Source organism: Dermacentor variabilis, chromosome 7, assembly GCF_050947875.1.
Source record: "Dermacentor variabilis isolate Ectoservices chromosome 7, ASM5094787v1, whole genome shotgun sequence".
Taxonomy (NCBI): domain Eukaryota; kingdom Metazoa; phylum Arthropoda; class Arachnida; order Ixodida; family Ixodidae; genus Dermacentor; species Dermacentor variabilis.
In genome coordinates, this window is record NC_134574.1 from 175,516,324 (window position 1) to 175,528,682 (window position 12,359).

Below are 12,359 nucleotides of genomic sequence, written 5' to 3' on the forward strand. Positions count from 1 at the left end.
GGGTTAATATTAGGTTATTAGGTTATACAGTTAAACCCACTTATTATAATATTCAAGTGACACAAAAATTCTATTGTTATAGCCGACAATTGTTATAGTCAGGTTGCATGAAAACAATCAAACTAGGGGGATGGTAGAGCTGTTATGAAAAATATATAATGGCAGGAAGGCCAGTGCCTGCCCTCACCCCCCCTCTTTATTTGGCTGCTGATTGTGCTTACTTGTTTAACTGTTTAACTCTACTTACTGCGTGCTCCGGTTGCGTGTAAAGTTGAAACCGCATGGGGCGTTTTTCGCTTTTCGCTCGCGAAAAACGCGACGTGCGGCGAACACCCGCGTTGCCGCCTACGCGCGTGCACCCGTACGATAAAAAAGTAGCGGCGCTTTCGCGCCGCGCTTTCCAGGTTGTCAGGCAACAGAACTCCCAACGACATGCATTGTCTCTGTTACCGCATATATAATATGCCCTTAAACTTACAGAACACTACAAAAAATAACCTTAGTATAATTAGACAGCGACATTTTTGTCCGAAGTGTATTTATCAAGCTTAATTTCAAGCACCAAGATTGTGTGCGAAACTGCAACTATGTACCTTCCGCATGCTGAGAGGCCGCTGCTTGTTTACAACTTCACATAGAAAATACAGTGTCGGCCGCTTACTACCGAGCAGAAAAGGCGATTGCTACTATTAAGGGGGATGCTGAGGGTATCTGCTGTAGCTCGCCAAGCCTGGTCACATTTGACGTTCTTCTAATTGCGGTCGCGTGCGTCCCACAGGACGCGACGCCTCTCCGCTTCAGTTAATAGGGCCTTGTTCAAAGTTGCTTTGTGCATTTTAGGTGAACACGACACGCAAACCAACACGATGCGCGAACGAAATTCGGTAGCACATGCTTTCTTTGATGCACACGCCAGTTCTGCCGCGAAAAAAAAATTGTGCCAGAGTGGTTCCGTCGAGATGCGCAGAGAGCAGGGCCATCTGGTGGCAAAACGAGAAACCAAAATGCCACGTGACCAAATGCCACGTGACTTACCTGAACTCCGATTGGCGGACGCGCCGTGTGACGCGTTTTTTTCTACTCCAAGCAGCAGCACACGGCGGTGCGATTTCGTGACGGATCATGCTGGGCCCGCATCAAAAGGACGTGCGCGTCCCACCATCCCCGCATCAATCGCGCCTAAAATCGCGCCATGCGGTTCCGCCTTAACGTGCCACATCTGTCAGAATTCAAGAATTGGCGCTGCTATAGCAACTGCAAAGAGGGGTGATGGGCGGCAAGCGGTATGCGAGCTCCGCCGAGGCATCGCTTTGGTGACCCCAAAAGGGGCCTCTTAAAAGATGCGAGAAGGTTGCTAAGGCAGCCTGTCAGCTTGAGAAACGCTGGGGCGAGATTGCCACAAGCATCTCGCCACCCACCTACTGACCCGTGTCGTTCTCTGAACAGCACACGAGGAGTAATCTCCAAACAAGACCTCCTAGATGTGACTCAAACTGAGCTCTTTGAGGGCTGGAAGGAACAACACATTACGAATGTTCAACGAATTAAGATTCAACACGATGCTGGCTTGCATGAGAAAACCCCATGTCTGTCGGCCTTCCTTGCTTTACGCGAAGCTTGCTGACATCCTTCTCCAAGGCATCCCAGTGCATTGGAAGGTTCCTCATGAAAATGAAGCCCCCAGAGGGGACTGAATCACTTGCCGGGCTTCCTGTGAGACCAATGTTGAGGCAGCCTGCCCTACCGCGTCATTGCTGCTGTCATCGCCGTTGGTATACGATGCAAGAACATTTGCGACGATTGCCTCATCGGTTAGAAGCATGCGGTTTCCAAAGCTATAGCAGTGTGCTTTCTTTTCATCAAGGAAGGATTGTAAAGAACCGTGAAAATGCTGTGTCACGAGTTTGTGCTGCCATCGAGAAGGGCCCGGTGAGCAAGTTTCTCGCCGCTCCGATTGTCCCAGTGTCTTTTCTTTTTTCTCCCTCCCTGGACGTGACGCTGGCCTCTTTCGCCGCTGACGGTGGTGCAAAAATCGGCTAAAATTTGTTTCTAACATGAAGTAACTCGTAAAGTTACCTCAAAAGTGTGCATGTTATAAAATGTTGTGCAATATAGTAAATCATCGGCAGCTCGGTGTTGCAGCTCGATGTCCTCCTCATAAAATTTGTCAAGGGATCAAACACAGGAATAATAACTGCATTGCCATTGTCAGAGCTGCTGCAGACGAATTCGTAAACGCTACGCACTGTCAAGACAAGTAAAATATGTATTTTTTTCATAAGAGAATATACTACTCCTATACCCCAAAAATTGTGCTCGCAACAACTGATATCAATGCTTCCATGTTTTTTTGTCTATTTAATAAGTAAAGAAGATATCACACTAACTTTATAACTATATCAGTTCGAAACCAGCAAAGCAGTGCATGCTGCTGTTATGAAAAAAGTAAAAGCTAATGAAATGAACAAGTTGAAGACAAATACTTTAATGAAACTTTGTCATTCAAGAACCCTGTTTACATTTTTGTACATTTGCAATCGCCAGAGAAAAATCTCACTGACGCTGTCCTTTGTTCCAATGTATTGCGCAGGAACAGCTGTCACCGGTCGTGTATTGGGAGTAATTGCGCCGAAATTATAGTCGCAACAGAGAGCACATATAAAAAGCAGAAGTTCTGTAAAATATATGAGGGCGAGCCAAATGAAACTGAGCAAATACAAATATATGACAAGCGAGGTACCTTATTTAAGAGTAGTCTCCATGTACATTTATACATTTGTCCCGCTGACTAACAAGTCGCGTGATTCCCGTCTCATAAAACTCCTTGGGTTGCTGCTTCAAAAAGCCTGTAACTGACTTTTTCACGTCATCATCCAACACGAATCTGGCCCTCTTGAGCTGTTTTTTTTTATTGCCCCAAAACGTGGAAGGTGCAAGGCGACAGGTTTGGGCTGTATGGCGGATGTTGCAGCGTTTCCCACTTGAACTTTGCCAGTTTTGTGTTAACCACATCAGCGACGTGGGGATGGGCATTGTCATGGAACAAAATGACCCCATTCGTCAATTTTCCACGTCCTTTGTTCTTGATTGTGACATGATGCTGATCCAGCGTTTCACAATATCGGAAACAATTGATAGTCTCTCCAGGTTTAGCAAATTCGATCAGTAATGGCCCCTGACAATTGAAAAAAAAATAGTCAACAACACTTTTTTTTTGTGGAGATGATGGCCTTTGCTTTCTTTGGGGCTGGTAAATTCGAATGTTTCCACTGTAGGCTTTGCCGTCATGTTTCAGGCTCGTAGTAGTGGCACCACGATTAGTCCCCGGTCACAGTTGCCAACAAGTTGTCACCCTCGTTGTGATACCGGATCAGGTGAGTCAAGGCAGCTCCGAACTTCTCCGTCTTCTGGCGGTGGTTCAAAATCTCGGGCATCCATTGCACGCACAAGAGCCGATAACCGAGATGTTCATGAATTATGGTGTGAACCGAACCGTGGCTGATGTTCGCAAGCTCTGCCAGTTCATCTATGCTTATCCTCTGTTCTTGTCTAATCTGCTCATCGACCTTTGCAATTTTGGAGGTGATTGCATGGCGGCTTTGGCCCATTCTTGGATCACCTTTGCAACTTTGACATCCTTCTTTGAACAGTTTGCACCAACGCTTCACGGTGGCCAATTAAATGCAATGTTCAACGTACACGGCAGTCATGCGATGACTAATTTTTTTGGGGGAAACACCTTCAGCTGTTAAAAACCTCAACACCACGCTGCTCAACTTTTCGAACATCCATTATGTCATGCAACCATGTTCAACCCAGTGTATGAGAGCATTAAAGAACATTTATCCTCACACCTGTGTGTCTCTTTTCTAAATGAGAGATGCTTGTGTGCTATGCGCATGCCTCACAGATAATGAACTGCGCCATTATTGCGTGGGATGGGGTGGCTCATTTTCATTTGACTCGCCCTTGTACAGTACAAATTCGAAGATACAATGAAATATACAAATGCAAAGGTACAGCTTGATAGAGGGCACAAAAGTGTCACTGGAAACAAATTCACTGCTTGTACTATACACAAAACCTCGCAACAAGTTATTTAATATATGTGCCAGTCTCCAATAAATCTACTTATCTAGTTAGTGTAAAGCCACTGTATATAATTCGTCTAACAAGGCAGATAAACATGTTGCGCAATCACAGATTCACCGAATCCTAAGGCCCACCCTCCACTTCCCCTAATGTGTTGCACACGACGGGAGGCAGCGCGCTTCCTGCCCGCTTTTCTCCCTTGTGCACACAAGACGGAGCCCCCATCTTTGGCTCACCTATGCCACTCCCCCTCCCCCCATGTTTTCACTCGCAAATACAGCATGTGGTGCGCGAACACTATGTTATCACCCTTCGACTTCACACAGAACATCAAAGCGACGGCGACAACAGGAATGCGCCTGGAGTGTCCATATATTTGCGATCACAATAATATAATAAGAGTACCTGGCAAGTGAAGCATCCCGCAAAAGAAGTAGCAAAATCAAACTTTCACCATGCGACAATTTGCTGCGCCGCAACAAAGTCTTTTTTTTTTTTTTCTTTTGTGGAGCAGGGGCATCGAAATGAAAAAACCCAAAGGAAGGTATGTTTGCCACAATCGAACACCTACTTTGGGCACATAGTGTGGCTACTGAAGGAATACAGAAAAAAGACATGAGATGCTTGGTCTACAGAGAACCATACGCGTACTCCTTGGTATCCTACACCGACGAGACAAGACTTTCCAGAGAGGTTGCGCTCAAGTGAACATGTTGCAATCCGTCGAGTTCCGACAGTGATGGCGACAAGCGACCATTGTTTCTTGTTCTCGTCTGCTAGCCGGAAAGCGTCTTGCAAAAATCCACTTGCTCAGAGAAAAATGAATGCGCACCAAAGTGTGCCGCGCGATGGTCGGGGCAACACGACAAAAATGCATGCGCTGTGGCTGGCTCTGGAAGCCCGCAGGTAGCGAGAACAAGAAAATTCAAGAGGCTCAATGTGTCCTCACGAATAAAAGTTGAAGCACAAAAGAAGACATAAGAACGTAGTTACCTTTGCTGGCTTTAGTGTCTTGATGTGGATGCTTTGGTGTACGTGAAAAAAATGTTGATATTCTTTTCTGTGACATGACGGCACAAATGAACCACCGCAATGGTTCGTCTCATCTGACCTCGCTCCGTGCTTTGTCAAGACGAGACGTTCCTGCGCAGGTGCGAGTAAGAGCGGGCACGAGAGAGAAAATCCGGGGGGTTTTGCTCCTTGAATATAGGTCTCTGCCTAGGCACTACAGAGGAGGTTTCTTAGCACCCGTTGTATGCGTTTGTCCCTATAGGCGTGCCGACATTGCGGAGTGGGGTCGAGTTTGTTTTCGCTCAAACGCTGCTTGCTGCCCCGGAAAAATCAGTGATGTTTTTTTGAAGGTAGGGTGTGGTAAGGGGGAAAGGAAGGTTTAATTCGGCATGACTGACTCAGCACCAGCATCGCAGGTTCGAGAAAGTCTGTCCGATGTACCTTCAGACAGCGGTCACCAAATGGAGCGTCCGTGCCCACTGCCTCACCGTGCGGGCGGCCAGCGTCGGAGCGTAAGCAAACTCGACCCCACTCTGCAATGATGGCACGCCTACAGGGACAAATGCATACAACACACGCTAAGAAACCTCCTCCATAGTGCCTAGACAGTCACATATTCAAGGAGCAAAAGCGTCAGATTTTGTCTCTCGCATCTGCTCTTGTGCCTGCGCACAAACGGCTGGCAATCCCTCAAATGAACACCTTGTTTTGTCAACTTGTCTGATAGTGTGTTGATTTGGCACGAGTTGCCAGATAGTGTGTTGATTTGGCTTGTGTCGTATGTTCCAATGTAAGACTTTTGAAAAGTCAATGCACCTTTGGCGTCAAATGTTTATAAGAACATTAAACTCGCAATGTTCTGGAATTGAAAATCTAAAGCACGAGTTTGGAAATTTCAATGCACCTTTTGCATCAAAAGTTTGAGAACTTTATACCCATAAACATTTAGAATTGAAATCCATGTGCTCTGTAGATGCCACGGCCTCCATGAGATGCCGTGACGAGTCCGCACGCCATCAAAACGCTCTTGAAACTTTGTGCTTGGATGGGGCTCCTTGCGTTATGTGACTCCAGGGGCATGGGCGTTGCCACGAAACCCAGCCCGGGTTTGCAACGTTCGTACTGAAATGTCTTTTCGAGTGTGAAAAATACCGAAGACACTTTGGAAATTCTAAAGTAGGCTTGGCGAAAGCCTTGTAGTCAACGCACTGCATATACCATGTTGTACGTGGTGCCTCAGTGGAATGGCCACAGTGTCTGTATACTCGTGTGCCACTTGTGCTTGATGCGCTTCGTGATGGGCCTGGTCGCGACAACCACTGCAGCCGCTTTCGTTCCGCCACCCTGGCTTTGCTGTTCAGTGACATAGCCAGACACTGCTGCCATCTGCGCTCCGCTTTCCTGGCTTTGCTGTCCGGAGACATGGCCAGTCGCTGCTGCTGTCTGTGCTCCAGTTCATTCGCTTTGGTGTTCGGCGATATCGCCTGTCGCTGCTGGCCTTTTCGTTCTGCTTCCCTGCCTTTGGTACCCGGCGATCTAATCAGTTGCTGTTGGCTATTCCATTCTGCCTCCCTTGCTTTCACATCTGGTGACATGTTCAGTCGTCCTATGTGCATTCACTCCTTGTTCTTCTGGCGTTTGGTGTTGGGGGAATCCTGTGTCCGCTGCCGCTTCCCCAAACTGCTTGGCGCGGAATCACTGGGCCGCTTCGGAGCCATGCATCTCACTCACTCGACTGCAACGAGATGTCTGGCGAATGAGCGGCAGTGCAGCTGCCACCGCCAACGCGCACGCGCTCCTTCTACCACTACTGTGTGACGTCATGGTTGCTATGCACAGCTGCGCCCCCCACCAGTGCGCCGGCTGCTAAGGAGGGGAGGAGGTTGCGCCATTGCGCGGAGGAGAGGCCACAGCTGGAACGATTTCAGTGCACGGACGGACGTGATTGCGAGCATGAGCCATTAAGGGCTTTTGTCTTAAAAGGACATTCTAGACACAATCCAGAATGATTTCCAGCACCGGTGGCTGTTTTGGTCGGCAGTGCATGACAGCACGAAAAAATTTAAAAGGGGAGCGTCCCACAAGCCCTCCCCCCCCCCCTCCCCGGCTACGCCCCTGGTGTGGCTGTATTGATTCTACGCCAATGCATCACTGTCGGCAGTAATTATGCGATGGGTTCTGCTGAATTTTTTTCAGTAACCGATTACATGTAACAATTTACATGTTTTTTTTTTGCTTTCAGCACTTCAGTTTGGCGGGAACAACAGTGTTCAATGCCAAAACATGCATACATGAGTTACTTCCATCCCATAATTATCGTCCTGCAGCTTCACCTTGACCACTTGAACATGGCAGGCATGCAGATTTGCACACCTTTCTCAAGTCCGACCAAGCTTTTCTCCAGTAATAAATTTATCTCTTTCCTAGAAGGGCTTTAAAAAAGCTGCTGCTCAATTCTTCTTCACATGGTGCAGCCTATGACTTCTCTGATATAGGCAGAAGATTCTGGCCATTGAACGTTTGTTTTTATCTGTTTGATATACAGGGTGTCCCAGCTAACTTTAGCCAGAGTTTCAAAATATACAAATGCCAAGTAGCTGGACAGAACAAAAGTAATGTTGTGTGCCATCACATGGAGATACTACTTTTTTTTTTTCATTCTGCCTAATTTGATAATTAGTCTTAATTAATCAACTTCTCAAATGTTATAAATAGATTAAAAGTGTCAATGAGAAAATTGTAGAGCGACATTAAAAACTGTCAATACAGCTTTCTGTTCTTCAATATGTGCTACATAAGACGGTTTTTCTGGGCGTGAAAGAAGCCTATAAACAAAATCTTCTGCAGCTATATCAGGCGTTGTTTGTGGGCTACCAACAATACAGCATGCCTGTGCTTTCCAATATACGTTCAACTTGTCTTCAGTCGTTGGAGAGCCTTCAGGCCCACGCTATACAAACATGCATAGGCCTGCCACAGTGTACATAGACTTCCAGCACCATAGATGAATCACGGATTTATCCAATTGACGTTCATGTGTCTTTTGAGCCACTTTAAGTTGACCTCACATTTCTGACTCGACACACACATACCGCCCCTTGTATTCACTCCAATGAAACCACCCAAGCTGCACCTGCTCAAGATGCCTCACTGCTCACAGGTATATCATTCCCTCTGGCTTTGCACCTACTGTCATTTCCAAAGTGCAACCGTAGGCACTACATAGGCCAATGGCACATCTTCACATACCTTGGATTTCAAGGAAGTTGCGTATCCCTTCCACTGGCCTTAAACAGCTCACCTTGGCCTATTTGGCTGAGTTCTATGGTGTCTCTGTGCACATATACACAGATGGATCCATTACTTCATGCGCCTTGACCACGGCCTTTGTGATCCCTCAGCTGGGCACATCCCACCTGTACAAATTGAACCACTAATCGTCAACAGCTGCAGAACTTGTTGCAATATGGGAATCTATCTGTTTTGTCTCCTACCTGACACTGCATACGTGGACTATACTTTCTGCTGTGAAATCAGTACTGCAAGTCATCAATTCTCTCTTGAGGAGAAGCCAGTATTACATGCTAGCATTAGATGTCCTACAGATATTTGAGCTTGCTTAGAGGAATGGACACTCAATTACCTTCCAATGGGTACTTTGTCACTGTGGCTTGGCCAGCAACGAGCTAGCTGATGTGGAAGCAAGACCTATTTCTGAAGCCGTCTACGTAAAGATTCCATACTCATGAAGTGATGTAAACTCTTTGTCGACTGCGCTCATGCAAGATTGCACAGCAGATTACTGAATTCAACCAGACCATCAGTACAGGTGCCTGCGGAAAATAGACTGGGGCAGGACTTTTCACCTCCCCGCTAAAGTCAAGCGCTACCAAGCAAGCATGCTTTACCGAATTCGCCAGGGCATCACAGTCACTCGACGCTATGCACATCTAATTGGCCATGCGGACAACCTGAACTTTGAACAGTGCCAAACATCTGAGACTCTCCAACATCTGTTCTGTGTCTTCCCTCTCTATCTATCACAGCCGAAGACGCTGGCTTCGACCCCAGCAGGCACTGGCAAGCAAACATTGTCTGAAAGTACTATTTTGTCTGTAGTGTGACTGTACAGTAGCAATAGTAGCTACAAAGGCTGCTCTGGACTGATTGAAGACTACCGGACTAGATGCAAGGCTTTAAGGAAACCACTGTATTAGTGTACATATATATCCCTTCTTCCTGTCCTCATCATCATTTTTCATCACTCTTTTATGTCCCCTTTCGCCTGTGCAGAGTACCAGGCCAGAGTATGCTAGCTCAAGCCGACCTCTCTGCCTTTCTAATAAATTCTCTCTTTCTAACACGCTAACAACACTTTTAGGCCTGAATATTATTCAGCTTTATATACCTTAGATCTGGCCACCTTTTCAGGGAACGTGAACATTTGCTGGCCTCTGTTACAATTGGTCGTTTAAGTCTAAAGGCTAACGATTGAAGGGGGCTGGTAGGAGGCCCACCGCATGTTGGCTAACTAATTGAAACTGCACTTTGATAGCTCAGTATTGACAGCCTCTCCAAACGTTGATGCTAGGAAATCACCTATGGACAATATTTCAGTTTCTCACTAGCCCTATCAGGAGGATCTTCCCCTAGCCCCAGCAACAATGAAGTGCTGTGCTGCATTGTTATTCTGTTATTCTGCACTGCACGATCATTTTCTGAAAAGTTTTCTGCTGCACTCATATTGCTTTCCTTTCATCTTGTGTCCTGTGGGATCCTGCATGCGTCCCGATATCTCTGCAGCGGCCACGCGGTTATCACGCGATGATCACGTGTTCGCTCGCGCAAGGTACCGGGGAGAGGGCACGTTTCGCCGCTCCCGCTGCTCTTCGCGCCTGGCTGCGATGCCGCAGCCAAGGCACCCCGTTTCCTCCTTTCCCCTTTCTTGGAACCGGGGGAGGCTCTCTCTCTGCTGCTCGGGGAGAAGCCCTATTCTCCCGATGTGTCTTTGTCTTTCGGCTAAGGAGCTTGCGACTGGCTGCATCTCAGTTTAGCCGCTGAGACCGCCGCATGCCATCTCCCTGCAGCGCTCGGCTTTCATGGGCGACCGACCGCCGCAGGGCACAAGCGCAGATCCACTCAGGGTGAGCTGAACACTCATCGGCCTCTTGTGTGGTTTCCAAATTGTGTGGTTTTTTGCCTCAGGTGTGCGGAATGCACTGCCACTGTAGTTTTTTATTTGTGTTTTTTTGCTGTTGTTGCTTTGTTGGTACATGTAACTACAAGCTGAATAAACACCTTAAGTCAAAGACTCACCCTGTCCCCCTGGCCTGAACCTGCCATGGTCACAACTCACTTCAAACCGTGGGCTAGGGGTCACAGCTCTGACTGTTAGGGCTCCTGAGGAAGTGCTAGTGAGTGACTGCCTCTCTGCTGGCACGGTGCGATCCAGAGAAAGGGTCATGTGCACACGTACAAACTTGAGTAATACCCCTATATTTAGCACAGTATAACTAAATTCCCACACACATGTGGGATTTGTGCAATTGGTAACGAACCCAAAGCAATGGAAATCTCGCATTGAACACTCCAGATTGTAAATAAAGGTGTCTTCAGCAATAGCGTGTGTTGTTACTATGCATGAATTTCGACAGTCATCATGAGGTGGGCTCTGCCAAAATTTTTCCTATTCTGCTCGACACCGAATTGTGTGAAGTCGCTCGTACTGGCCTTCAAAGGGCAATCTAGGTTCATCTGCACCTAGATGTTTTGTAGTGTCGCATAATGTAGCATCGCAAAGCATATGCTTTGATTGCGTATATTGATGGGATGGTGCAACAGGTGGCACAGTTAACGCTATGCACAGTGTGTGGAACTGGAGGTTGTAACGACTTGCAGCACAATGGTACTGATTTGGACATTCATGGAAGTGACCATCTGCCAATATATAAGTATACTGGCAGATGGTCACTTCGGTGAATGTCTAGGTCAGTACACCGTGCTGTAGACAGCCGGCACCTTGAAGCAAATGCAACGTCAACACACCAGCACACGGCAGTGTTATCACTAGTGTATCACTGTTGCCAGCCCACTAACTCTTTTCCGCCTTGCCAGATATCAAAGAAAAACATTACTTTGCCCAGTGCTGTCGTCACTGTGTATACTAAGCAGCAATGAGTGGCAATGTGCACTTGGGAGCTGGACACACTAAGTATTGAGCTGCCTCGCAGCATTTGTGGTTGGAAACTTGTGCAGGGTTTTGAAGGCCATAGCTGTCTACAGTGTAGTGAACGATGATGATGTTGTGCACACTTTAAAGAAGTTCTTGAAGAGATGGTGGTTTAAACTGTGAGAACCTCTTGCCGCCACAATAGACGAGTTGAGTAAGAGCTCAAGTCTGCAAGTGTTCTTGTGGTTGAGATAGTATGAGCTTCCCCTTAAGCTTCTTGTCCTTGCTTGTGCAGTTTGCCCAGCACCTGCATGTCAACGTGGCATACCTGCAGCCCATTGAAGAGGCTTACCAGGCCTATTTTGACACTGTTTGCCAACAAGAACTCTACATTTTGGTGAGTGAATTTTACTCTCTTATGGTGATGTTTATCAGACAAATGTGTGTTCCCCGCCGTGGTATCTCAGTGGCTACAGTGTCACGCTGCTAAGCTTTAGGTCGCGGAAGCAAATTCTGCTTGCGGCGGCTGCATTTGGATGGGGGTGCACATTATACAACCCCAGTGGTCAAAATTAACCTGAAGTCCCCTACTATGGCATGCCTCATAATCATATCGTGCTTTTGGCATGTAAAACAACAGAATAAAAGTACTTTTTAAGTGTGCGTTGTATTGCGGCCCTAGATTTAAAAATTTTCAATGCAACCTTATCTCAGCTGAGCAGTCAATTTAGAGCAACAGCTTTGCTCAAGAAACTGAATTGTGGTTAAAAAAAGAAAGGGAAAGGAAAAAGTCTTGTCTTGTGGGGTGGTAGCATGTACATATATACAGTAGTTAAAACTGCTACTAACCCTTAATAGTGCACTTGAACCTCATTGCAGTGAAATAATTAATATAACGAAGTAAATGCAATTCCCCTTGAAATCCCCATTGAGATTCATGTATTTGAAACCTTGTTTTAACAAAGTAATGTTGCCCTGCCAATGGATTCAGTGAACTAGATTAGTCTCTGAAACCAAAATATACCGACCATTGCACGCTGAGCATATCACTTCCCCCCGGTTTTGGCCATTCGGTTAGTGCAGCTGT

The 12,359-nt window shown here is 46.7% G+C and overlaps 1 protein-coding gene across 6 annotated transcripts in view; it reads left to right on the forward strand.

The window, feature by feature from the left end:
• LOC142588526 (protein phosphatase 1 regulatory subunit 21-like) overlaps positions 1 to 12,359 on the forward strand; it is a 260,138-nt gene that overhangs the window by 75,827 nt on the left and 171,952 nt on the right. For all 6 annotated transcript variants that reach the window (XM_075700363.1, XM_075700361.1, XM_075700359.1 and 3 more), the window contains one exon: positions 11,568 to 11,669. In XM_075700363.1, coding sequence (XP_075556478.1) covers positions 11,568 to 11,669 — 102 coding nt within the window. The remainder of the gene's footprint in view (positions 1 to 11,567; positions 11,670 to 12,359) is intronic.